At 36.7% G+C, this 25,065-nt stretch overlaps 3 protein-coding genes across 5 annotated transcripts in view; 2 read left to right on the forward strand and 1 right to left on the reverse strand.

Annotated features, from left to right (window-relative positions):
- The window catches only part of LOC127881902 (uncharacterized), a 31,896-nt gene extending 22,615 nt beyond the window's left edge, over positions 1 to 9,281 (forward strand). For both annotated transcript variants that reach the window (XM_052430107.1, XM_052430108.1), the window contains exon 4: positions 461 to 9,281. In XM_052430107.1, coding sequence (XP_052286067.1) covers positions 461 to 3,303 — 2,843 coding nt within the window. In that variant the 3' untranslated portion in view covers positions 3,304 to 9,281. The remainder of the gene's footprint in view (positions 1 to 460) is intronic.
- Positions 9,282 to 14,789: 5,508 nt separating this feature from the next.
- On the reverse strand, positions 14,790 to 15,883 carry LOC127831172 (uncharacterized). Its single transcript, XM_052356166.1, has 2 exons — positions 15,864 to 15,883; positions 14,790 to 15,210 (listed from the first exon to the last, which is right to left on the reverse strand). Exons 1-2 carry the CDS (start codon positions 15,881 to 15,883, stop codon positions 14,790 to 14,792), a joined length of 441 nt encoding a protein of 146 aa, XP_052212126.1.
- A 3,387-nt stretch (positions 15,884 to 19,270) lies between these two features.
- LOC127881904 (F-box/WD repeat-containing protein 7-like) overlaps positions 19,271 to 25,065 on the forward strand; it is a 58,421-nt gene continuing 52,626 nt past the window's right edge. Inside the window, exon 1 of one of the 2 annotated variants that reach the window (XM_052430111.1) lies at positions 19,271 to 19,330. The gene's annotated coding sequence lies outside the window, so the exon portion shown is untranslated. Of the gene's footprint in view, positions 19,331 to 22,424; positions 22,524 to 25,065 lie in introns of those variants that run through there. The other variant, XM_052430112.1, reaches the window with a different exon arrangement.

Consider the following 25,065-nt stretch of genomic DNA (forward strand, 5'->3'; position numbering starts at 1 on the left):
AATATGAAACTTAACTACTTTTTTCAAGTAATGTTATATACCAGTCTATATTTAAATCAATACAAACTAATCATTAAAAAAATACGGTATTTTTAGAACTTTTCTTTTTTCGTCAATCGCGGTTGATGGTCCCTTTTATCTGTCACAGATCAATGTAACCCAGATCTTTAAATCAGAGTAGTTTGTGACAAGTTGGCTTTCTTGTTAGCTTGATAAAATAGTTATTAACGCATTTAGTATATACCCATAAAAACATGCATTTAAGTTGAAAAATTACGATTCTTTTATCCTGTTCTGGTTTTATGCTGTTTGCTGCTCATCAGTATTTTAGATTTGGAAATTAAGACTTTGAAACTTGAAACCATTAATACTTATTGTTATTTTTTTAGGGACTTACATAAAATCAAAATGCCTATCTGGGCAGTAAAGAGTTAATTTGTGTGAACTACTGTTGTTTCAGGATTGTTGCGGAAGGCCTATGATAGAGACAAGCCCCCACTGCCTCCCGTAGACTCGAGTAAAATTCCCGATCTCAGCCTTCCTTTACCAGAGGACAAGACTGTGTTAGACGAACCAGAAAAACTCAAGAAAGAGCGTAAAAAGCCTGGTCCAAAGCCTAAACCAAAGCCATTGAAGGTTGAGGTTGAGGTTGAAAAACCTCTAGAGATTAAAACTGAAAGTAAGCCTCAAAAGAAACGTGGTAGGAAAAGGAAGAATGAAGCAGCAGAGAAGGTTGTGGTCGAAGAGGTTGAAGATGTTAAAATGGAGTCTGAAGTTGAGGAGAAAGAGGTTGAGAAAGAGGTTGAGAAGCCAAAGCCAGTTAAAAAGGGTAAATCTCCAAAAGGAAAAAGAGGGCGACCTGCCAAAGTTATTGTTGAGGATGATGAGGATGATGATGAAGAGGTGGTACCTGTGAAAAAGAAACGAGGTCGGAAGCCTAAAAAGGTTTTCTCAAAGGAAGCAAAGGAATCTACTGGAAAACAGGAAGTGAAAGTGCCAAGGAAACGCGGCAGAAAATCCAAAGCTGAAAAAGAGGCTGATTTAGAAAAAGATGTTGAATCTGATAATGGTGATGCAACAATTAACTACAGTGAGGTAGAAAGTAGTGAACTATTTGGTGATAGTAAAGACAGTATGCCAGACAAGTTTATGGCTGGAAATGTCTCAGATTCAAATTCTAATTCAAAAGAAAAGACTGTTGAATTGAGCGAAATTAGGCATGAAAGTGATGGGCTAAAGAGTGAAAATGAGGAATTGACATTTAACAAAGTGCGGCCTATAGAAGCAGCAGTTGTACAAGAAAGAATCGATTTTAGACGTGAAAGTGACAGTAGTGATATAAGTGACTTTGATGAAGATCTGAAACCACCCCCAGCTCCAAGACCACCCCCAATGTATGACAGTGAGGACGGTGATATCGAATCTGGACCTGAAAACGAAGATTTCAATACATCTGCTCTCAGTAATGAACCACTGAGGGACTTTGAATCCTCCAGAGAAATATCAAGGGAAATTTCCAGAGACTTTGAAAGTTCAAGAGAAATCGATGATAGTGTGAAAACATGTAGTGATCAAATAAACTCTGTTGAAACATCAACTCCCAAAGAACATGTGCATAGTGTGGGAACGCCTGCGTCAGTCAATCCGTACAAAAATGACTCTGTTAATAACGAGCATGAGGATCCCCCATTGTCACATCAAAGTCATCATAGCAGCATAGCACACACACCATCACACAACAGCGTTCCACCCACTCCTGCCAATCAGGAATTTCATGAATCTCGCAGTGTTGGACCCAGGAGTGTTGAACCTCCACAGGCCACTGAGCGAGTCATTAAGGGCCGGCCAACTGGTCAAACACAAGAGGAAAACACAGACGAAAGCTCCATGCCTGAGGTTGATAAAGACTATGTGGGTAGATTTTTCGAAGAGATACAGTGCAATCAAGTAACGCCTGATAATCATAATCAGATAAGTCGGATTAACAGCGCAGAGGAGAACAGCAAATCACAAGATAAAATGATTGAAGCACCTAACAGTGATAGTGGTGTCCCCTCTTCACTGAGTTCCAACCAGACTGAGCTTCAGATGCAATCCCCTCCCACTGATCTGTCCCACAAAAGAATGGAGATGATGTCTCCAGAGAGTCTGCCCCCGGTCTCGCACTATCAGTCCCGGTCTGAAAGCTCGCACATCCGGTCCTCAGAGAGAATTCCTAGCGTGCCATCGTACGATACTCAGTTCCCACACAACCCAATAGAGTCATTCAGCCCACCATCAGTACCTCAAATTCGGGACACGATTCTCCGTCAGCCTGAACTCAGTAAGCCCACCAGTCCTTTGAATGGCAGCCCTACTTACAGATTCTCTGAATCTCAAAGAATGCCAGTAACTTATGATCGTAATCTTCAAAACTTGCATCGAATAGCCGAATGTCCTTTGCCACCACACAATAGCTCATCTCCGCTGTTGAGAAGAGAGGACATGTTTTCTGGAGCAGTGGGTATGCCCAGTACAATGGCGAGAAACCCGTTTCACACTTCTTGGGCCGGCCAAGAGGTGCGACCCACCCATTGGGGCCACCCGACTTATCTTCAGCAGAATGCTGGTTCATCTTCGTACCTAGCTGGGCGGGAATTCATGTTCGACCCTTCGAGAACGTCCGAAAGAAACATGTTTTCGTCCCTCACAGCACCGTCACATACTCAGCGACCCGAGATTTCTCATGATGCTTTTCAGTTTGATAGGTTTGACTTTGGTAGCTACTTTGGGAGCCATACGCCATCACTCCCGGTCGATTATACTCGCAGCACTCATGGCTCATCACAGAAATCATTGGACGAACGGTACCGACAGGCTGGTGCAAGCATGACAGACTTTCGATCATTACCGACCACATCAACTGGCTCTGACATGTTTGGTGTGGGTGTAAACAGTTCATTCAATCTTGAAAAGTTCTACTCGCGCGAGCCTATGTATCATTCACAGCACATAGCTGACAATACAAGTAATCCGTTTTTACCCGGCGTACCATCTCAGCATTCAATGTTTAGTCGTGATTACCCACATAGGGGCTTCTATCCGCAGAACCCATCATATCCATTCATGAATATGAACGATAAAAATTACCCATCAGCCACCTCTAAGCTCGCTGCTGCCCATTCTGTGAATCCTGCTGTAGTACAGCAGAGAGACATGGTGACTGTACCCAGGCCCAATATGGCCACCCCTGAGTCTCAGCTACAAGACCCCTATAGGCATCACAGTTCTATGCTTTACAATATGATGAACAAATACATTTAACTGCTCTCTTTTATACAAGACCCTTACAGACATCACAGTTCTATTCTTTACAATTTGATGAACAAATACATTTAACTGCTTTTTTGTAGTGGTTTGTTATTGATTGTTGTATTTTTTTTGTATTTTTACGGACATTATTTTGTTTATGACATGATTAAGTATCTGAAGTTGTGATACAAGTGTTGCTATTTTTTTATTTTTTATATGCTGTGTAAAATTGATGTACATGTAGAGTGTTATCTGTTGTGTTTAATGTCGGTTTCCCTTTAGTTAGTGTTTGAAATCTGTTGGTCCTCTGTGTACATTTTTTATTAAAAGACCTGCAGATGAAGGTCGCGTAGGTGATTGACGTACTTACAGAAATATTTGTACAAGCGATATAATTAATACTTAGGTTTCGTAAACAAATTACTCCATTGAGATTTGTTCAATAAAAGATCTTATGTTTGTACACTATTTTAGTGCTATGCACTTTGAATTTTTGTGAACAATCCGATTATGTTTTGTCATTGAGTCATTTTTAACTACAATATTTGATTATTAGTTGAACCGATACACCTAATACACCTTAAACATTACCCGTTTTCATTTCTGACTTAATAATTCCATGATAAACCTTTTAATTGCTTCGTTTTGCAAATAAAATGTTATCTTTATTTTAATATTTGGTGGAATATTTAAATAAATTAAAACAAATTTATATATTAATCATGTACAATTATTAAAACTGTGTATTTATGCCAATATTCTGCTGAATGTGTAGAAAAATTTGTTCTCGAGACATTTGATACTTTTAGTTTTATGCTGCTACAAGATAACTTCAATCAAAATTCAGAAATACTACTATATTCACCACGTGTTTTGTAATGTTAAAATTAAGTATACAAAAAGCATTATCATTTTCTTTAGTGAATGTTGCCTTAATATTGTTACTGGTTTTACAGTTAATAGATTTTTCTACCAAAGATAAATGTATACATCTTAAGTAAATTGTTTTCGGATAGAAATTATTTACAGAACACATGGTTTTTGGAAGCTGGAATAAGACATCAACCTAATTTGAAAATGTGTGATGCAATTATTTATATTCAGTTTTGCCCACTGAGACAATTGCATACAAGCCTAATACATGTGCCTACATTTTGCCCCACACTAGGCTGTGCAGTATACACAGACTAATAAGGGTCAACCCTTTCTGACACATGATTTGCATTAAAAAGATACCTCTTTTAAACAATTATTTTTTCCATAAAAGTGAAAAATGTATTTGTTTTGCCTGTGAGGAATGGGGCACTTTCTAATTTGGTACAATATTTATGTACATGCATTAAGCCAGTCTTTCCTTGATCTTTGATAATATTATATTGCCTAATTAAAATTGATTTTACCACAAGCATGCATGACAGCAGTTTAGAAACACCGTAAAATGATAAATAGCAAATCATTATTGTCAAGTTTACAAGACCACCCACAATATCAGTCTGTAAGAAAGCTTTACAAGCTTTTCGGCATTGTACATGTACCTAAGTTACAAGTCCCCTACCAGTGAAACCAGAGGGGACTTATGGTTTGCGCTTTGTGAGTCTGTGTGTCTGTCAGTCAGTCTGCCACACTTTTCTGGATCCTGCGATAACTTAAAAAGTTCTTCATATTTTTTCATGAAACTTGAAACATGGACAGATGGCAATAAGGAGATTATGCACATCATGAATTGTGGTTGCTATGGCAACACTTAGACTAGAAATATTTCTGAAATTGGGGATTTTTATTACCATCTACAAGGCAAACTTAAACGAATTATGTCCCTTGAAAACAAAGGGAGTCAATTATATAACTGCTTCATGTGAGGTAGGGGACTTTTATTGATTGGCAATAGTCTTGTTAATTCTAGAACTTTCACATGAACTACATGTACCACACATTTTTGCCATCATGAGACGACATACCTTTTGTCACATCAATTTCCTTACTTCTTAGGTAGAGGTCACACATAGAAAAGGTCAAAGTTGGCCATAAAACGGCTTTGAATGTGTTATTTATCGTTCCATTTTATAATAATTTGACCACTTGGGCGTGTTGCAAGTAACACCAATTCCATATACTTCAAAGGTCAATGTCACATGTAAAGGTTAAAGATGAAATTTGGCCATAAATCAACTTGTCAAGGCTGTTTAAATTATTTGTCTTTCATCATGTAATTTTAAAAATAAAATAATTAACCACAATTGGCCACCAAAGGAGACTGTTAGACAGTTTACATCAAATGTCATGGTCACACTTTGAGGTCAAGGCCAAAACAAAAAAAGAGCTTGTCATCACTGTAACTTAGTCAATCATTGTGCAATATGAAACTTAACTCGCCACAAATGACCACTATCAGGAGACGGAATGTGGAATAATCATCCATCTCCCTACTTCAAAGGTAAAGGTTATATACTAAGAGGTCAAAGTTCAAAGTAGCCATAAGACAGCCTGTAAAGACTATACTTTTGCCAACATATAGCAAAAACATCAGCAACATGAAATGTTCAGTTTTGTGTTACAAACCCATCACAATGATGGCCATGGCAAGTTTGATGTCTTATTCTAACTTCACATAAAACGGTGTTACAGGAATGTTCACACATTGATATTTATTGACTCTAGCTTTACATTTTTATCTTATTTTGAAGAAATGACCAGTTTGAACGTCATCATAAGAATTCATAAGCAATAAATTAAAATGTACAGTGGTTGTGCCGATCGATTGTTTGGTTACATTTGTAGATATTGCAGATGTACATAGGCAAGGCAGTAATGGATTTCTTTTTAATACATGTATACATTTTTGTGCATATTTATTAACTTACTAGACTTTTATAAATGTTGTCAACCAAAGTTGTACATAGAAGGCCATACTGTTTGTTGTGGAGTTGTCCGCTTTTTTTATGCAGCTTATGTTCTGAACAAAGTGTTATTTGTATATTGTTTATGTATATACGTTAATTTTTAATGTTACTTTTGAAATGCTGTAAACATTTTATTCTGTCGACAACAAGTTTATATATAGTTTATAAACATATTTATTGATGCTTCTCAATGTTATAATTTTTTGTACAAATTTGATTCTATGTGTGGTAAATTGTAGTTTACAGGTGTTTATATGTAACACATAAACACAAGCATTTGAGCATTTAAATACATACAAATGGTGTTTTTATAAAGATTAGAAATTATTCAGTTTTATGTTTTACTCTATTTACATAAATGCACTGATGCTAAAAAGGCTTTTTATTATTTTATGTTATAGTTTTAAAATATGTTTAATTCAGTTAATGGTTTTTTACTAATTCATGTAAAGTGATCTTCAAGAAATCCAAAGTAAACTCTTTAAAACCCCAAAGAAAAAATACATTTCTGGCATCATAACTCATAATCAATCTTTTTTGAAATACAAAATAAGATAATACACTAGTTTGTTTTGTGCAAGTATTGTGTTGAACAATTCAGTATGCTATGCATGATACATGCGAAATCAACAATAAAATGTTTGTAAATTTGCTTTAGATTGTTCACTTTTTATACAAAGAAACAGAACAGAAAACTATATAACTATAACAATTAACAAACTTTGAACTCGGCTTGAATTGTCTAGAGACAGATTTCTCTAAGCTCCTACAAAATTCACATCAAAGTTTCTTTTACCTATGGGTTCTATTTACAAATTGGTTATCCACACATATCTAAGTACCCTATATGGCCTTCTTTAAAATAGTTAAATTAAAAAAAATCATAGATGAAATACCAACAAATGGACTTTTATGTATTTAATGTATTAACAGAAGTTTTGTTATAAGAATTATTGTTAAGGATCCAAGAGCTAAACTCAAACTGTCAATGCTTGTAATTATAAAAATATTGTTATTTCACTTAACAATTCTACAAATTTACAAAACAATTTTCTTGTTATTTCACTTAACAATTCTACAAATTTACAAAACAATTTTCTACAATGTGCAATTACCCACAGTTTCCTGTAAAATTGTATGATGTAGAGACTCATTTGGTCATAGAAATCAAATACTACCCTGATATTGTTTCTTTAGGTGCATTGGTCTTTGCTTTTTTTGTAAACCATTATCAATATTTGTTCACAAAAAATATCAGCTAATGCACTTTTGTGTGTTACTCTAATTAGCAAAAACAAAGATGTATTTGGGTTCTTATGTTATATGATTTTATAAATGCCAGCGAATGAAGTGCAGTGAAAAAGAAAAATAAACAAGTTGGATTATCAATAAGCTAAGCAGTATGTTATATACATGAAGTGACAAAAAGACAAGTGATCTAATCTTATGTACTCTGGGTACGCCAATTGGAACTTTGTCATAACATTTGGATATATTGCACACACCAACATCCGTATTCCTGGGCATGCCCTTTACAGGGTGTAAAAAATCAATTTATGGTGTGTGTTATTTTTATTTGTTAAGTGCATTATTATTATATATTTGCATCTGTGTTGTAACTGGACGTATGGAGCTGAAATTTGGGGCACGTTCATAAAAAGGGTGCATCTTAGTAATTGTTGATAGTTTTGTAATTGTAAAAGTTGCTGGTCAAAGATTTTATTGATAATCTAACTTCAAATCACTCAGAGTAATGATCTCATTCAAGACAGGTTACCCAATTTGAACTGATTAAATGTTAACTCCCTTTGTGTATCTCTCAAAAGTAATTCTTTAAAAAAGATCTCTTTGGTAAATTTGTGTGTACTGCTGTGTACACTAAAGCTTAACTTTCCCATTACCACTTATATACATATTTTGACGCATTTGAAGTCCCTGAGAAAGTTTAATTAAAGACCTTTCTTACTAGATTCAAGTTTTAAAGGCTTCATTTCCTACCCATAGGTACCGATAAGCAGCAAACAGAATAGAACCTGAACAGACTGCGAGTGACTCCCAGGCTGTTTTGGTTTTATGCTGTTTGCACATAGCCATTTAAACGTTGCTTCTGAGTGGGAAAGGATTTACAAACAAACCAAATACAGTGTCCATGACAGAGGTACAAGTTAAGCACATATAACAACATACATAACTGTATCTAATATTCTAATGGACCGTCAATAACCATTCTGTCATGGCATCTTATTATCTTTTTTCAATAGTTCTTATTAATATATGCATTTATGGAACAATCATGTATTGCAGTTCTAAATTCCCAAGAGATTTGGTTTTGTTTTCAGTGATGGTTTTAGTACTAGTACATGTTTATTAATTGTTTTCAGATTGACAGCTTAAATTTTTAATGACATGTGAGTAAAGAGTGAAAATTATACAAACATTAACTGTATCAGGCTGATTTTAATCAATATTTTATATTGATTCATGGTTTATAATTGTTTGTTGGCGGATTTGTTATGTTGCTTTGTTCAGAAAAACCATGTTGTTATGAAACGTATTCAAATCATTTTCATCAACAATTACAATTTATTATGATACCTGGAGAAGACTTGCTAAAGAATTTTAAGTCTTTTAAAAGTGTTGGCATAAGTTTTAAGTACATGTATATCCATATCTTTATTCTGCGCTGATTCAACGCTCATCTCACTTGTTATAAGTCTTCTAAAAACAAAAGGGCACAGGTTTTAAAGTTGACTTGTTTATATTTTTTCTAACCTTGTAAAAATATCGTGATACAACGTTACTATTTGAGTGCAATGCATATGCATTTGTGTTGTGTGTATTTACTACGTCTGCATGAATTTGGATGTTAACACAATTTGTACCTGACTGAGAGGTCAGGTTTTGTTGTTGCTTTTTTGTATAGTCCATGAAGTCTGTTTTGTAGTTCTAAATTGTGTTAAATCAAACATTGCGTTAAAAGTGACATACAGCTGCCATCATATTTGTCATGACCATTATGAGAGTTAATATATATATAATATACATATATATTAGAGTAGATTTTAGACAACATTAAAAGCTGAAATATGAGTTTGTTGTTATTAAGAGGGACTTAAAGGGGCAGTCCAACATATTTCATGTTTTGGTAAATTGACAAAATAAAAAAAAAGTTATTTCAGATTCGCAAATTTTCGTTTTAGTTATGATCATTTTGAGGAATAGTAATACATACCATTTACCATGCTCTTAAATATCTATTATATGCATCTTTTGATGATTTGAAAACCTGAAAATTATAAAGCGTTGTGCGTCGCGAAAAGATTGAATAATTTGGAAAGTTCTGTTGTTGTCGTTTTATTTTGGGATACTACAAGGATTGCTTATATAGGTAAAAAATACATCCGCTCTAAGAATGAGCATGGATGGTCGAGTGGTCTAGGCGGGAGACTTTTTACTCCAGGACTCCAGGGTCAGTGGTTCGAGCCCTGTTGAGGGTTACTTTTTATGCCCCCTTTTGAAGAAAAGGGGGTATATAGTTTTTGCACTGTCAGTCTGTCACACTTTTCTTGTCCGCTCTCTAATTCAAATAATTTTCATCCGATCTTTACGAAACTTGGTCAGAAGTTGTATCTAGACAATATCTAGGTCAAGTTCGAATATGGGTCATGCCGGGTCAAAAACTAGGTCACGGCGTCGAACAATCAAATCCAAGGAAAGTAATAAGCTTTAAATGGACATAATTGTCTGACCTGCCAAATTATATATTTTTATAAATAAATCAAAGCGGCGCAGTAGGCGGCATTGTGTTTCTGACAAACACATCGTGGTAAAAGGTCAAGGTCATCCTTCAAGGTCTAAGGTCAAAAATACAAATCCAAGGGAAGTTATAAGCTTTAAAGGGAGATAATTATTCAATATTGAACATAGCAACTTGATATTTGGCATGCATGTGTATCTCATGGAGCTGCACATTTTGAGTGGTGAATCTACAGTCACGGTAGTAGCTTTTAATTATTTGCTACTAAAAATAGAGATTTGTTAGAGACAATTATCTTTAAGGGAAGTAATTTATATAATTATAAATCTCAGATTATATATTTCCTTACCAAGAATATAAGTTCTTTTCACAGTTACTGTGCAGATTTTTTATTTTGATTATTTATAACTCGAATGATTGATTTGTCAAAGGTTTTTTAAATGATATACTTATCATTTCTTTCCTGTACTAATTTGTTAATGTTAGGGTTCATTACATACCTGTGGACTTATGTCCATAGATACACGATGAACTCTGGCTATGATCTCTTTGATAAACCACAGGCCTTGGTTGTCAGTGATGTCTGACTTGTTCATTTTTGACTGTCTACAGACCCCCCCCCCCCCCCGGTTGGATTGGACAAAATCTAAGGGAAGTAATAAGCTTTACCCAGTGGGCATCAAACGTTGTGCGAACGTTGCTGCAACGTAATATTTAGGTCGCAACGTCGGCAACCATTGCAACGTTGCATACAAAACATTACCCGGACGTTTCATCAAACATTGCAGTTTTGTTGTCACAATGGTGTATATGAAAGTTTTCCCGACGTTTTTTTTCAACAATGCTGCAATGTTGTTTTTAGGTTGCATTCAAACGTTGCAGTTTGGTTGTCACAATGGTGTATATGAAAGTTTTCCCGACGTTTTTGGATTATTGACGCAAAGCGGCAATAATACACAGTAGCCAATCTTCAGCCTAATTTGCATATTACTGCAAAGTTCGGAGCACTTCTGTCTACGCCGCAGAACTAACTCTCTGTTAACGCAACGCAATTTGATTGGGTGTTGTGAAAATGTTAGTACATGCGCATTGCTAGTATTCTCTATATAACGATAAAAGCCGTTACCGAGAAAAAGTATCCGAATGTACAATACTCGATTCACACAGGCGATATTTTAGATTGTATGTTTCCCTTTAACTCTTTCCTATTGAAGCTGGTCCGAGACTAGTAACACACTAAACATCGCAGTGGCGAAGACAGGGTTCAGAAACTTGAATGTTTTTCTAAATGAACTTAGTTTCCTTTTGAATCAGGGCCACGTTGTGAGATTTCATGTCAATAATCCACCAGTACTTTCAGTGCTTTGATTTTTCAACGTTGCTGCAACGTTGTATTTAGGTTGCATTCAAACGTTGCAGTTTGGTTGTCACAATGGTGTATATGAAAGTTTTCCCGACGTTTTTTCCAACGTTGCTGCAACGTTGTATTTAGGTTGCATTCAAACTTTGCAGTTTGGTTGTCACAATGGTGTATATGAAAGTTTTCCCGACGTTTTTGTCCAACGTTGCTGCAACGTTGTATTTAGGTTGCATTCAAGCGTTGCAGTTTGGTTGTCACAATGGTGTATATGAAAGTTTTCCCGACCTTTTTTTCCAAACGTTGCTGCAACGTTGTATTTAGGTTGCATTCAAACGTAGTATTTTGTAATTCTTTTTTTTTAATAATAAAAAAAAATAAAATAAACAAACTATTTACTGCCAACCGCTCTTTCGAGTATTATCGGCAGATATGCACACTGTCGAGTCCGTTTCCTAGAAAGAACCAGTACTTGGTGCCTATAGAGCGGATAATGAAACGCTCCCCGAGTAGGAATCGTACTCACGGACTCTAGATGAGACGGATATGAAACGGGACCGTATCGGCAAATAGCTTGTCGATACTTTGTTTCGTAACCTGTAGTTATCGATTAGCGATGCGCCGAGGTTATACATTTTGATGTACCCACTCACGTCTTTTGTTTAATTAAACTTTCACTTTCGGCCGATTTTGACAAATTTTATATCATTAGAAAGCCTACGTTACGTAGTTTTCAGATATATAAATATATATTATGTTTTTATTCTGATTTGGGCAGCCCGGCGAGTTATAACTTTAACTTTTGCAAATATCACACCGTCTTAGAGTCTAGATTTACGGTTGAAATGTTCGTACTTTATACCGATTTGTAGCGTTTATATTTGGAGTTCAGTTTAAAAAATTACATCTTGCTTAGGAGAATAGAATTCTGTATACGATAGAAAAAAAATGGTTTTAAAAATGAAATTAAGTAAGGAATGACTTTGTACGAAAGTATCGCGCGGTCCTAACGCAGAGAACTGATGCTACGGTCTTGGCGATTATGCTTTTGTTTAGATTCCGGCCATTTAATTTCCTTTGTCATGAATCTTTATTTAGATGACTCGTTTAATAAATTTAATACAAAACGACCACTCATGCAAGATCCTATATATATTATTTTAAATAGAATTTAAAATTAATGCGTTTTAATGCGACCTAAATACAACGTTGCAGCAACGTTTGGAAAAAAACGTCGGAAAAACTTTCATATACACCATTGGTACAACCAAATTGCAACGTTTGACTGCAACCTAAATACAACGTTGCAGCAACGTTTGGGTGCCCACTGGGTAAAGGGAGATGATTTCTATACCTGCTAAATTATAAATAGAAATTTTATTTCAAAGCGGCGCAGTAGGGGGCATTGTGTTTCTGACGAACACATATCTTGTTTTTCTTTCTTTTTTTAATTGTATTCTTGTGTTTTTTTTCTGGAGATTGTTAGTGCACATTTTTAAATTTATCAATATAAAGCATTTAATGACAAGCTTCAATACATGCCAAAATATGTTGGACGGCCCCTTTAAACTAAGGACAGATTTACATAGCGTTATATGGTGAACCAACACTGGACTACTCAATGTGGAGGGGCCAAACATTCCTTAAAACAGAAAGGTACTAGACCTTCATCAAAATATTGCATTATAAGCCTACATGTATCGGAGCTGCTTTTACTATCGTTAATCCATTACATGGGGCCAAAAACAAAAAAGTTTTTTGCTGTTATTATTCCCCGAGTTCAAACATAAAAATGTTAAGCTCAAAAGTTTGCAGCTTTTGAGACACTTGTTAGTCTGTGCCCTGAGTCAAATTGGTAAATAGTATATAAAGAAATATCATATGTATAATTCCCTTATCTCAGAGAGAGCAAATTAATTATGTTGTGACGTGCACTTTATATCTTTAACCAGTAGAAACTTACACTTGCCAAACTAAGACTAACCCATTTTGCATATACAATTAATACAATAACAGGTACATTCCTGCATATTTAAGTCACTTACATTAAAGAAAAAGTACGCCTGTGTTGGCACATGGCCAATTAATGTGCATATTTATTTTGGGGAGAAAAACTTGGTCAAAACAATTTAACTACAGATCCTAACAATTTAACTTGGCTGGAACTGTCTTCCAGAAACATTTTCAACCTGTCTGTTTCACCCTCCCTTCTGTTTATTGGCACCTTTCCGTGATCAAAGTCTTACCATCCTTATTAACTTGATGAATACAATTTTTATCATTTTAACTAAGTAACAAGTTATATACATGTATTAGGAAAAACTAAATTGTGATCTTCATGGAATCTTGTAACAGGACTCTTGTATCTCATGTAAAATAATCTCTTAAATTTCATTTGTTCATAATCACCATTCCCTTGACCGGTTTGCGGGGGGGGGGGGGACAGACGACAACACAGCTCTTCCACCGGTCAGGTCTGTTATGGGCTGCTGGAAATGTCCATGAGGAGGAATGCTCACTCTTTCACTTGTCCATTCCTCTTTTCTTTTGACGGCCTCGACAGCGACCTTCCTCTAGCCTGCCCTGGAGCACAGTCTTGCTTACAGAGTCGTGCCTGGTGACGTGTACAAAACAAGCTACATTTCATCGTTTTATGGTCACCAACAAGTGCTTCTGTTATGTTTGGGACATACTCGTGTTCTTTGTAGGAGATGCGGAGCAGTCTTCGTAGACACTTCAAAGGCCTGTATCCTGCATTCTGTTTGCGCGTTGAGTTCCAAGTCTCGCAGCTGTACAGTAGGATGGAGGCTAGGAGTGGCTTGTAGAGCCTGTGATTGGAAGGGAAGCTGATGGAGCAGCTTGTCCACAACTTGCTCAGTCTGGCAATCGCTGCGGTAAACATGGCAATTGGTATTTGATCCTTGGACAGGGTTGGTACCTGAAGATGTTTACCTTTTCCAGCTTCTTGCTGGTCATGGTAATGTCTGCACTGGTGTTGTTTATGCAGTTCACTATGATCTTCGACTTCCATGCTGCATTCCAACCCGTATCCCCCTGCTCTTTCATAGAGTCTGTTGGTGAGGTCTTGCAGTTCACTGCTGATTCCATGCATGAGGCTAATGTCATCAGCGAATCTCAAGTTGGAGATCGGTCTGCAACCAATGGAGATGGATGTGTGGGGGTCTTGGAGGTTGTCCTGAATTATCTTCTCAAAACAAAAGGTTAAACAAAACGAGGAAGCGCAGACATCCCGAACAGATGCCCATTGATGTCCTGAAGATGTCACCCATCTGTCCATTGAGAAAAACTACGCTGCTGGCGTTTCTGTAGAGTTCATGGATGTCTTGGACCAGCCTTCGTTAATGTTGAATCCTCTCAGAACCTGCCATAGGCTATCATGCCACGCGCAGTAGAACGCTTTCTTAAGGTTAATGAAGTTGTGGAAGAGCTCAAGTTAGTGTTGCAGGTGTTTCTCTATGATGACTCAGTTGAAGTTGAAGACTTGTTCTACTGTGCTACATTTAGCTCTGAATCCAGCCTGCTCTTCCGCCAGCAGTTCCTCAACCATACTTTTCAGTCGGTTGAGGATGAGGCGTAGCATGACTTTGCTGGGATGGCTGATGGTGCGATAGTTCTTACACAGCCTGAGGTTGCCCTTTTTTGGTAGGGGGGTGACCAGAGACTGGGTGCACTGTTTCGGCCACTTCTTCGCCTTCCAAATCTTCTGGCATAGTGCCGTCATCGCTGCCATCGTTGCCTCTCCTACGTGCGTAATCAGCTCGGAAGGAACGTTGTTCAGTCCGAATATTTTCCTGCCTTCAGACTGCGCACTGCTTCCTCCAACTCCGCCATTAGTATGGCGTTGTCCACTTCTGGTGTTTAATCCTTCTGAAGAAGACTGGGATCTGGTTGAAGCAGATAGTTATACAGGTCGCATCAGTATTAAATCAACATGTTCAGGACTGCAATTTCGTGAAGTTCCGTCAGTGTATGCTTTATAAGTGGCATTCAGCTGATTGGTCTTCGTTAGGTTATTGTCAGTGCGGAAGGCCTTCTTACAGTTGCGTTTGGTCATCTCTTTGTCAATATTCATATTTTGCTCATCTGAATCCACTCCTCCTTGGCCTCTTTCATCTTCTTCCTCAACTCCATGTTTGCTTTCTGTTATACTTTCATAGATTCTTGGCTGGTGTACTTTTCATCCCTTAGCTCTCATCTTTTGTCGCCGAAATCCATGAACGCAGTCGTCACCCATTGCTTGTCGTTCTTCTCTCTCTCCCAAGAACTTCTTCTGTATATGGCAGCAGGACTTCAATTATGTTGTTGGTATTGGTGTCAATATAATTGTTTGTGATGTTCAGGGCTGCAAACATGCCACCTATCTGTGCTTGCAATGCCTCTGCTATCTCTGGATCTTTCAGTCAAATACAATGCGAGGGTTCTTTGTGATGCGCTTATTCGTTGGCTTAAGCTTGAAGTTAGTGAGCACTATAAGTGATGGTGACTGCCAATGTCAGCGCCAGGAAACCTTCATGTGTTTGCCTTGTTTATGCTGGACCTGGTTGTGTACTTGCCCATTTTGAGCATGCCAGGTCCCTGTTCTGGACGGTTTGTGTGGGTGCAATGTGTTCAAACGGGCGAGTTGGTGGCTTCTAACCAAAAAGTCTAAGCCTAATGTCGTTGGTCACTCCTATGCCAAATCGTACTATACTGTCCCAGATCAGTCGTGGTAGGCATCTGGTCCAACCTTGGCGTTTCAGTCTCCCTCGATGATGAGGATGTCTTTCTTCGGGACCTTGGCTATGGTGCACTTTAAATCTTCATAAAACTTTTCGATCTCTTTGTTGTCTGATGTTGTTGCATAGACCTGGATGATGGTGATGTTGTGAGGTCTCGATGAGATACGAATGGAGATGAGTATGATGGAGACTGGGATGCAACTGATGAGGCTGTTGACTACCTGCTTCCTTACAAGGAAAGCAACCTGTAGCGATGTTTGGAATCTTCCCCACTGAACCATATATTGTGCCCTTCGTCCGTTGAGGTTTCATCGAAGCCTAAAAACCTGCGCGGGGCTATTCCGATGATATCCCATCGTTAGCGTTTCAGATCGTGTGTCAGTTCGTGGATCTTCCCGCATGCAAGGAGTGTTCTTACCTTCCATGTTGTTATGGTTGTTCCCTGTGTTACCATCTTGATCGCTGGGTTAGCTCCAGTAAGCTCCAGTAGCTTACATACCACATCTATCATGGAGACTGGCAATGGAGTGCACAGTCGCTGTTTTTCCGGGCCCCGACCGATCCGGCTTGGAAATATGCAGTCCTGGTGTCTTCATTTCCTTTCAGTGGACTTGAGTAAATCTTGGCGGCGCCCATCTCCTCTCCAAGAAAGTGCAGTTGGTAATACGAAATGTGCCGTCCTGCCGATGGAGCCTCCCTTCCAATTGACAACGTAAGATATAGTTATCTCTACGCTGAACACCCCATCCACCCCATTCATTTGTAAAACGGTAAGAAATTCTGTTTAAGATTGACAATACACTGGTTTTTGAAGGCAAATAATAATACAAACGCATTTATTTCAGTAAAAACGCTCGTTGAGGGGAAATTATAGCGAATGTCTTATTATCATGGATATCAATATTAGTGTAAAATAGCCATTGTGCAGGTTTGGTTTCCAATTTCCTCTGAATAGCGAAAAGAGCTACTTTCCGCGGAAAGGATGTTCGTCATTCGTAAAGGAAATGTGTTTGATTGTAAACCTGGTTTATAATCAAAAACCTTCATTGTAAACCTTGTTTATAATCAGAAACCTTTTCATATTGAAAGTCGTGTAAAATTTTGTAATAGTATGTGCATCCTGAAATTTTCATCAATTTTGTGATGCAAACAAAACTGAATGTTACGAAAAGGGCCTAAAATAATGTAAAGGAGCGTTTGATAATGTTCATAAGAAGCGAAAAGTATGTTACACATGCAGTAACAGACATTATTGTATGACAGCCTTGTATAAAGTTTAACTTCTCATCAAAAGTAAAACAAAATGAACACTAATAAATGTAGCAAGATATATTTACCATGCCTTATGCATATGGTTCTTATACCACCGCCTTTATCAATACAGCTTACATATTACGCCAAAATGAAGGCTTTATTTGCTAGTGTGAATAAATAAAGAATACAAATAATAAAATTCACCAATTTCTCCATTGTAAACAGAAAGTTAAACAATATGTTAGGTATAGATATGACGTTTTCTCTAGCAGAATTGATTTACGGTCCCCAAAGAAATTTCGATCAATAAGATTTTTTAAAGGAACTATTTCCCAAAAGTGTATGACTGAACAGCTGAAAAGGTCACTGTCCGCAAAGGGTATTCGTTATCCCGAAAGGGCTTTCTATGCGTTTTTTTTTGTACTTTTCACGTCCTTTCCGTGTTTACGGAGATTTCGACAATCGGCCCGTTTAGCAACTTTTTTTAATCAACCACTTAAATCACTCACAGATGTATTTTAAATAAAAAATCAACATGCTTTTCGTAAAAATCACAGTTAAGAAACTCAACTTGGAACCGTCATTAATGACTGGGCAACATCGATAGATAAATCCAAGCAAGTGGACATTTATATATTTGACTTTGAAAAGCTTTTGACACCGTGCCTCATGAATTATTAAAGACTAAATTACATAAATATGATGTTCCTGTAAACATTCTACAGTGGATTGATTCGTGTTTAGTAAACCGTAAGCAATGTGTTGTGGTTAATGGCTCCAGGTCCGAGTCCTCAGTTGTTAAGTCTGGAGTACCGCAGGGAACTGTGTTAGGCCCGATCCTATTTTAAGTACATATTAATGACATCTCTATGGACATAACTTCAGATATTAAACATTTTGCCGATGATTGTGTCTGCTTTAAGGAAATCAATAAATTTGAGAGTTTCTGGATTAACAATCGGACATAAACAAACTTGGTAACTGGGCCACTTCATGGGGAATGAGATTTCAACCCAGTAAATGTAATATGATGACTCTTTCATGTAACAAGAAGAACATTAATTTTGAATACACATTGAAAAATATTCGTCTAGAATTATTATCTCGTATTCAATATCTTGGTGTAAATATCACTAGTGATCTGAACTGGAGTAAACATGTTAATGAAATCTGCAACAAACCGTATAGAACCTTAGGTCTTCTCAAAAGAAATTTATCTATGTGTCCTCAAGAGGTAAAACTATAGGCATACAAAGGTTTAATCCGCCCAGTGCTAGAATATGCCAGCGCGGCCTGGGGTCCGCATCAAATTTACTTACAAGAAAAACTTGAAAGTGTACAAAAACGTTCGTCTAAATTCATTAATTCTAATTATCGGGACTACGAACCGGGATCAATGACTAAAATTCTAAGGGACCAAGAACTTCAACTTTTGAAAGAAATAAGAAAACAAAATAGATTTAATTTTACTATGCAAAGGACTAAATTCATGGGCAAATTTACCATTGGATCAACTTTGTCGACCTATTCGCTACACCAAAAATATGTATACATAATGAACACTTTAACAGAATTACGGCAAGAACAAACGTACTGAAGTTCAGTTTAATATGTGACTGGAACTCTCTTCCACCAGACCTGGTTCACAAATACCAAACAGTTACCAACGATCCAGTTTCTGAGTTTATCAATCAAATTAGATGGGGGGGGGAGGGGACACGAAAACTGAGTAAGTTTACAGCAACTTGACGCACGCGCGTTGAGTAAATGTTTTTCAAAGTTTCACCATAACACATCAAGATCAAGAGTCGTTAGTACTTGAAAAACAATGTAGGGTTACATACTTTGTATAGATTTTAATTAGAGTAATTTGCGGGGTTATTTGAACAATATTATAAATAAAAAAATGCAAGCGAATAACGCTACCCCTTTCCGCGGAAAGGGACTTTTTCACCATTTAGTCATACCAGGGAACCAGTCACATATCATGCGGAATGCATCGAATTTCTTAATTAAAAACACGACAGCTGAGGTAAACATTTATTCTAAAAATATTGTTTTCGTGAATATACCATCAATTTGTTCCAAAGTAACAGGTGTTTTTCGTAATTGGCAATTACCACAGTATTATCAAATATTAACCAACCAAAATGGTATATCCGAAATGCAGGGACGTCACCATTACGTTAATAATACTATGGTATTATTGCTGAAATAATTCTGAGATAATTTTACAAATGGTACGGTGCAAATTCAATTTTATTAACAAGTTTATATTAATGTGAGGAAAAAATGAATATCCAGGGTGAAGAGAATGCAGGTGACTTTGATTCACAAAATAAAATTTAATAAATTATCAATTTAAAATAATAAATTATTTTTTTCAATGATTTGCTTTAACATTTAAATTTTTGGAAAATATCTCCACAAAATAACACTATTTTTAATGACCTCATCAGAAACATTTTACTCTTCTAGTTTAAATAAGTAGACTATGACATGGGATACTGAACTTGTTACATTCATCTGATGATCATCTAGTCTGTAAACATACACCCAGAGCCTTTGATAATTTTTGCTATGGCAGCTCTGGGAGTTCATATGCACCCCTTCATAAACACAATCACAGTTTTGCGCACAGATTTTGTGTGCATCACTAAACAGACGTTGTTCGTAACCAATTAAGGAAAGCGATGAATAAACTTCAAAAACACATTAAATTTACCTGAATGGCAGCCTACGGAAATAATCCTTTGGCTGCATGCAACCTAAAAATCACGACGACAGTACAACACACTATTCTTGCTGACATTTTCATTTTGAAATTTTGTACAGTGTCAGGGCTTTATTTCTTGATTTGGGGAAAGGGCCTGGTCTTCAATTTTGGGGAAACAATTATCGACACAACTGAAAAAGGGGAACAAATTTTCCAAAGTAAGCTTGTAATTTGGGGAAAATTGCATGATTTTAAAGAAATTCTCTTAGGAGAAGGGGCCTTTATTAGGCCCTTGCCACAGAAGAAAAAAAGCCCTGAGTGTAGATATTTGAAGACTGTTCGACATCGTTATCGACTAAGGCTAAATAAAATATCATCATGTGCAAAAGATTAGTGTAGTGCAACCTAACCAATAGCGACATCATTACAACAGTTACCAATATGATGGATAGAGCGTAGGAAAGAATTACAACGTATATTAAAAGCAATTACATGTATTTCTTGCTTAAATGGTCAATTGCATGAGTTTGTGCTTTAGACAGGAAATAATTAATAAGTTTTTGCAGTATCTGTGTTTATCAAATTATGAGGAATCAAATAAGTAACAGCAAAACTGTTTTTATAGAACACTGCATTTATTTGACCAGGGCTTTAAATAAAGGAATTCACTGTGTTTGTCAATGGATGGTTGACTCTCATGATATTTTACCGTGTGCCATGATATTTGTTACATTTTTTATTACAATTGGAAGGATTCAGAGTAAAAGTGAAAATTTCAGCGATTTTTTTGCCCAATAGGGAAAAGTACCGGTACTGTCCCAATTTTGAATAATTAGCGCGAAAACCTATGAAATTGGGAAAATTCCCGTTGTGAAATCTTTAGATTGGGAATGATGGGTCTTTTAAATTGCTTGGTATAAATTGCTCAAACCAATTCAAATTATCATTTATATGCATTTTGGCTTGAAATGTTTTGTTTCAGGGCTCATTTTTATTAGCTCTGCTGTTTTTGGAGAAAACCCGAGGTATTGTCATAGCCAGCTTGCCGTCCGCCGTGATAAAACCAAAACATTGGCTCAAAAATCAAAGTGCTTCCACCTACAACTTTGAAACTTCATATGTAGATGCACCTTGATGAGTTCTACACACCACACCCATTTTTTGGTCACTAGGTTAAAGGTCAAGGTCACTGTGACTTCTAAAAAATTAAAAAATTCTGACGAGCTTTCATTTATTCAAAACTGCATCCCCAGCCGAGCGTTGGCACCCGTTATGCGGTGCTCTTGTTTGTTCACTTGCAGATAATGCACTTTGGAATGAAATGTTCCTTCCTGTTGGGAAATGTTTAGATGGCAAATGGGAATTTGAATTTTTTCCTCAATTGGGAAAGTACATTTAAAGGGTAATTTGTAAAGGACAAAAATAGCAGATTAAAATTATATATGGTTTACTATCAGTTGTGTGATGAGCTGATTATTGTGTACTATCAGTTGTGATACCGTAAGTATTAAGTTACCATGTATAAAGCGCCCCCATGTATAACGCGCATGCGATTTTCCAAAGCCAAAATGGAGAGAAAAAAAGAATTCAAGACCATAAAACCCAAAAATCAGATCGAAAATGGCCGCCAATTTTTATTGCACAACCAATTAATCCGAGTCATTGGAAAGCTTACTTATGCATTCTTTAACGAAGAAGCATTTATATGAACAGGAGCATGGGTTGCATAGAACTATATTTTTGATAATTTTTAACATTATTCTCTCGAGAATATGGGTGACCCTGGAAAGGGCCATTGTCGTCTTTGTTGTTCTTTTGCCGTGATCTAGAGTGGTCTTCCGTCAATGTCTGATGCGTCAATCCCTTAAAATTCTTCTTAATTGCTATCATTCTCAAACAACTAACAATTGCAAACGAATGTTTAAAACACTCCTGTTGAACGTTCAATATTTATGCACACCAATGTGCCGTTGCATATTTTCACGTTCTGAAGTGTCAATTAGTGTCTCAAATGTCAATAAGGGTCTCAACAAGTCGTGGCACAAATTACTCAATAAAAGCTTCCAATCAATTATGAAGTGCAAAAATACTCCCTATCACACCTACTGTTACCCGAAAAAAAGATCTCCTTCACAATTACCTTTATCTGCTCTCCGCTATGTTGACAACAGTCCCCATCGGAATTCATAAAAACACAAACAAAGCAATGTCCGCATATTTTATTCAAACAAATTTATTTTTGCTCAAAACTTCTTCTAACCCGTTCATATCTACGAGTAACAACTTTTTGTTGTTTCGACAACGGCCCCTTCAGTCTGTAAGATTATACGGTGTTGTTTTCTGTAAAAAAAAAATGGTGGCCATTTTGAATATTTACGATTATATAACAAACTTTTCGCAATTTAGCAGCCAGGATAGTGTTGTATCAATGTATAACGTGCACAAGCTTTTTAATTTGAAATTTGGAGGTATAACACTGTGCCTTAATATACACTGTCACTTTAATACGGTATGATCTGATTATTGTTTACTATCAGTTGTGAGATGAGCTGATTATGGTTTACTAGCAGTTGTGAGATGTTCTGATTATGTTACTATCAGTTGTGAGATGAGCTAATTATGGTTTACTAGCAGTTGTGAGATCAGCTGACTATGGTTTACTTGTAATTGTGAGATCAGCTGATTATGGTTTACTAGCAATTATTAGATGAGCTTATTATGGTTTACTAGCAATTATTAGATGAGCTTATTATGTTTAACAAGACATTGTGAGATGAGCTATTTATTGCATACTAGCAGTTGTTACATGTGTAGATGAGCTGATTATGGTTTACTATCAGTTGTGAGATCAGCTGATTATGGTTTACTAGCAGTTGTGCGATCAGCTTACTATGGTTTACTAGACATTGTGAGATCAGCTGATTGCTCAGGTGAGCTTTTGTGACCGGTCTTTGTCCGTCCGTCCACATTTGCTCATAAACACTCTAGAGGCCACATTTCTTGTCTGATCTTCATGAAACTTGGTCAGAAGCTTTGTCCCAATGATACCTCGGTCGAGTTCGAAACTGGGTAATGCCGAGTCAAAAACTAGGTCACTAGGTCAAAAAAAGAAAAACCTTAAAAACACTGTAGAAGTCACATTTCATACCCAATCTTCATGTAACTTTGTCAAAATGGTTGTCTTAATGATATGTTGGTTGAGTTTAAAAGTGGTTCTGTTCCGTTGAAAAACATGGCCGCCAGTGGGCGGGGCAGTTTTCCTTATTTGGCTATAGAGAAACCTTGTAAACACTCTAGAGGCCACATTTCTTGTCCAATCTTCATGAAACTTGGTCAGAAGCTTTGTCCCAATGATAACTCGATCGAATTCGAAACTTGGTCATGCTGGGTCAAAAACTAGGTCACTAAAAAAGTCAAAAAAAAGAAAAACCTTGTAAACACTGGAGAAGTCACATTTTATGCCCAATCTTCATGTAACATTGTCAAAATGGTTGTCCTAATGATATGTTGGTTGAGTTCAAAAGTGGTTCCAGTTCGTTGAAAAACATGGCCGCCAGTGGGCGGGGCAGTTTTCCTTATTTGGCTATAGAGAAACCTTGTGAACACTCTAGAAGTCACAATGATATTTGGTCAGAACATTTGTTTTCTAGATACGAGAGTTGAATTTGAAAATGGTTCCGGTCCATTGAAAAACATGGCTTCCAAGGGGGGCGCAATTTCCTAATATTTATATAGTAAAAATTTTTTTGCCTAATCATCATGAAACTTGGTGAAAACATTGGTTTTATTTACATGTATGTCTCAGATAAGTTCGAAAATGGTCCCGATCGGTCTAAAAACATGGCCACCAGGGGGTTGGGGCAGTTTTGCTTATATGACTATAGAGAAACCTTGTGAACACTCTAGAAGTCACATTTTTATGCCCCTGGTGGAGGGCATATAGTGATCACACTGTCCGTCTGTCTGTCTGTCTGTCACACTTTTGCGTTTAGGTTTCGAAAAATGCTCATAACTTCTATGTCGCTTCAGATGTAACCTTCATATTTGGTATGCATATGTATATAGACAAGGCCTTTCCATGCGCACAAATTTTGACCCCTTTGACCTTGACATTGAACTTATGGTCCGCGCTTAGGTTTCGAAATCTGCGTTTAGATTTTGAAAAAGCTTTTTTGGGGGGCATATGTCTTCCTATGGAGACAGCTCTTGTTTGCCTAATCATCGTTAAACTTAGTCAAGGCATTGGTTTTATTGATATCTCGGACAAGTTGGAAAATGGCTCAGATCGGTGAAGAAAACACTTTTTTGCTCACCTGATTGCTCTTGTGAGATTTTAGGATCTGTCTTTGTCCGTTGTCTGTCCGTCCACATTTGGTTTGTAAACACTTTAGCATTCACATATCTCAAGCATTCTTTATCAAAATTGCTGAGAAGCTATATGGCCACAAGATCTAAGTCAAGTTTGAGCAAAATCGCATAATAAATGCCAGAATTATTGCCCTTATATTGTCAAAATTTTCATGATATTATACAAAATCCTTGTAAATACTCTAGAGGTCACAATTTTGTTTTAGATTTTATGAATCTTGGTCATAATATTTATTTCTGTAAGCAAAGTTGGATGTTTGGTCCAGCATTATAGATAATTTTTGACCCATGGGGGTAAATACCCCCACTTTTCAAAGCATGGGAGTAAATGGTCACATTTTGCCTTGCTTGAAGGGTAATTTGCGTAAAGTGAAACAATAATATAGCCGCGGTACAGACACACTACTTGAATCATGTTAAACACAATAAACCATTAACTATGTGTATTCCTTCAAAGTAGTAGGTTTCTTAAAGTGTTTTTTGTTTTTTAACTGCCTTGGTTTATAGGCATCCACCACCGTGAGCCACGGAAAACATTTTTGCCAACTTTCAACAGTTGTTTTATTAGCGTTTAAGTGTGTCCTTTTGATTTGAAAACAGAGGAAATTAAATCATTCAGTATTGGCAGTACAATGTTTTTACTCGATACAACTTTTGCCGTATAAAAAGAATCAATTTTACTT

This window comes from Dreissena polymorpha, chromosome 5, assembly GCF_020536995.1.
Source record: "Dreissena polymorpha isolate Duluth1 chromosome 5, UMN_Dpol_1.0, whole genome shotgun sequence".
In the NCBI taxonomy this organism is placed as follows: Eukaryota; Metazoa; Mollusca; class Bivalvia; order Myida; family Dreissenidae; genus Dreissena; species Dreissena polymorpha.

Excerpts from the sequence above, each read along its gene's own strand:
- LOC127831172 (XM_052356166.1), bottom strand. The coding sequence starts at position 15,883 with ATGGGCAAGTACACAACCAG. Across the intron at positions 15,211-15,863 it reads ATGGGCAAGTACACAACCAG|ATCCCAGTCTTCTTCAGAAG; the intron begins GTCCAGCATAAA and ends TGCTTCAACCAG.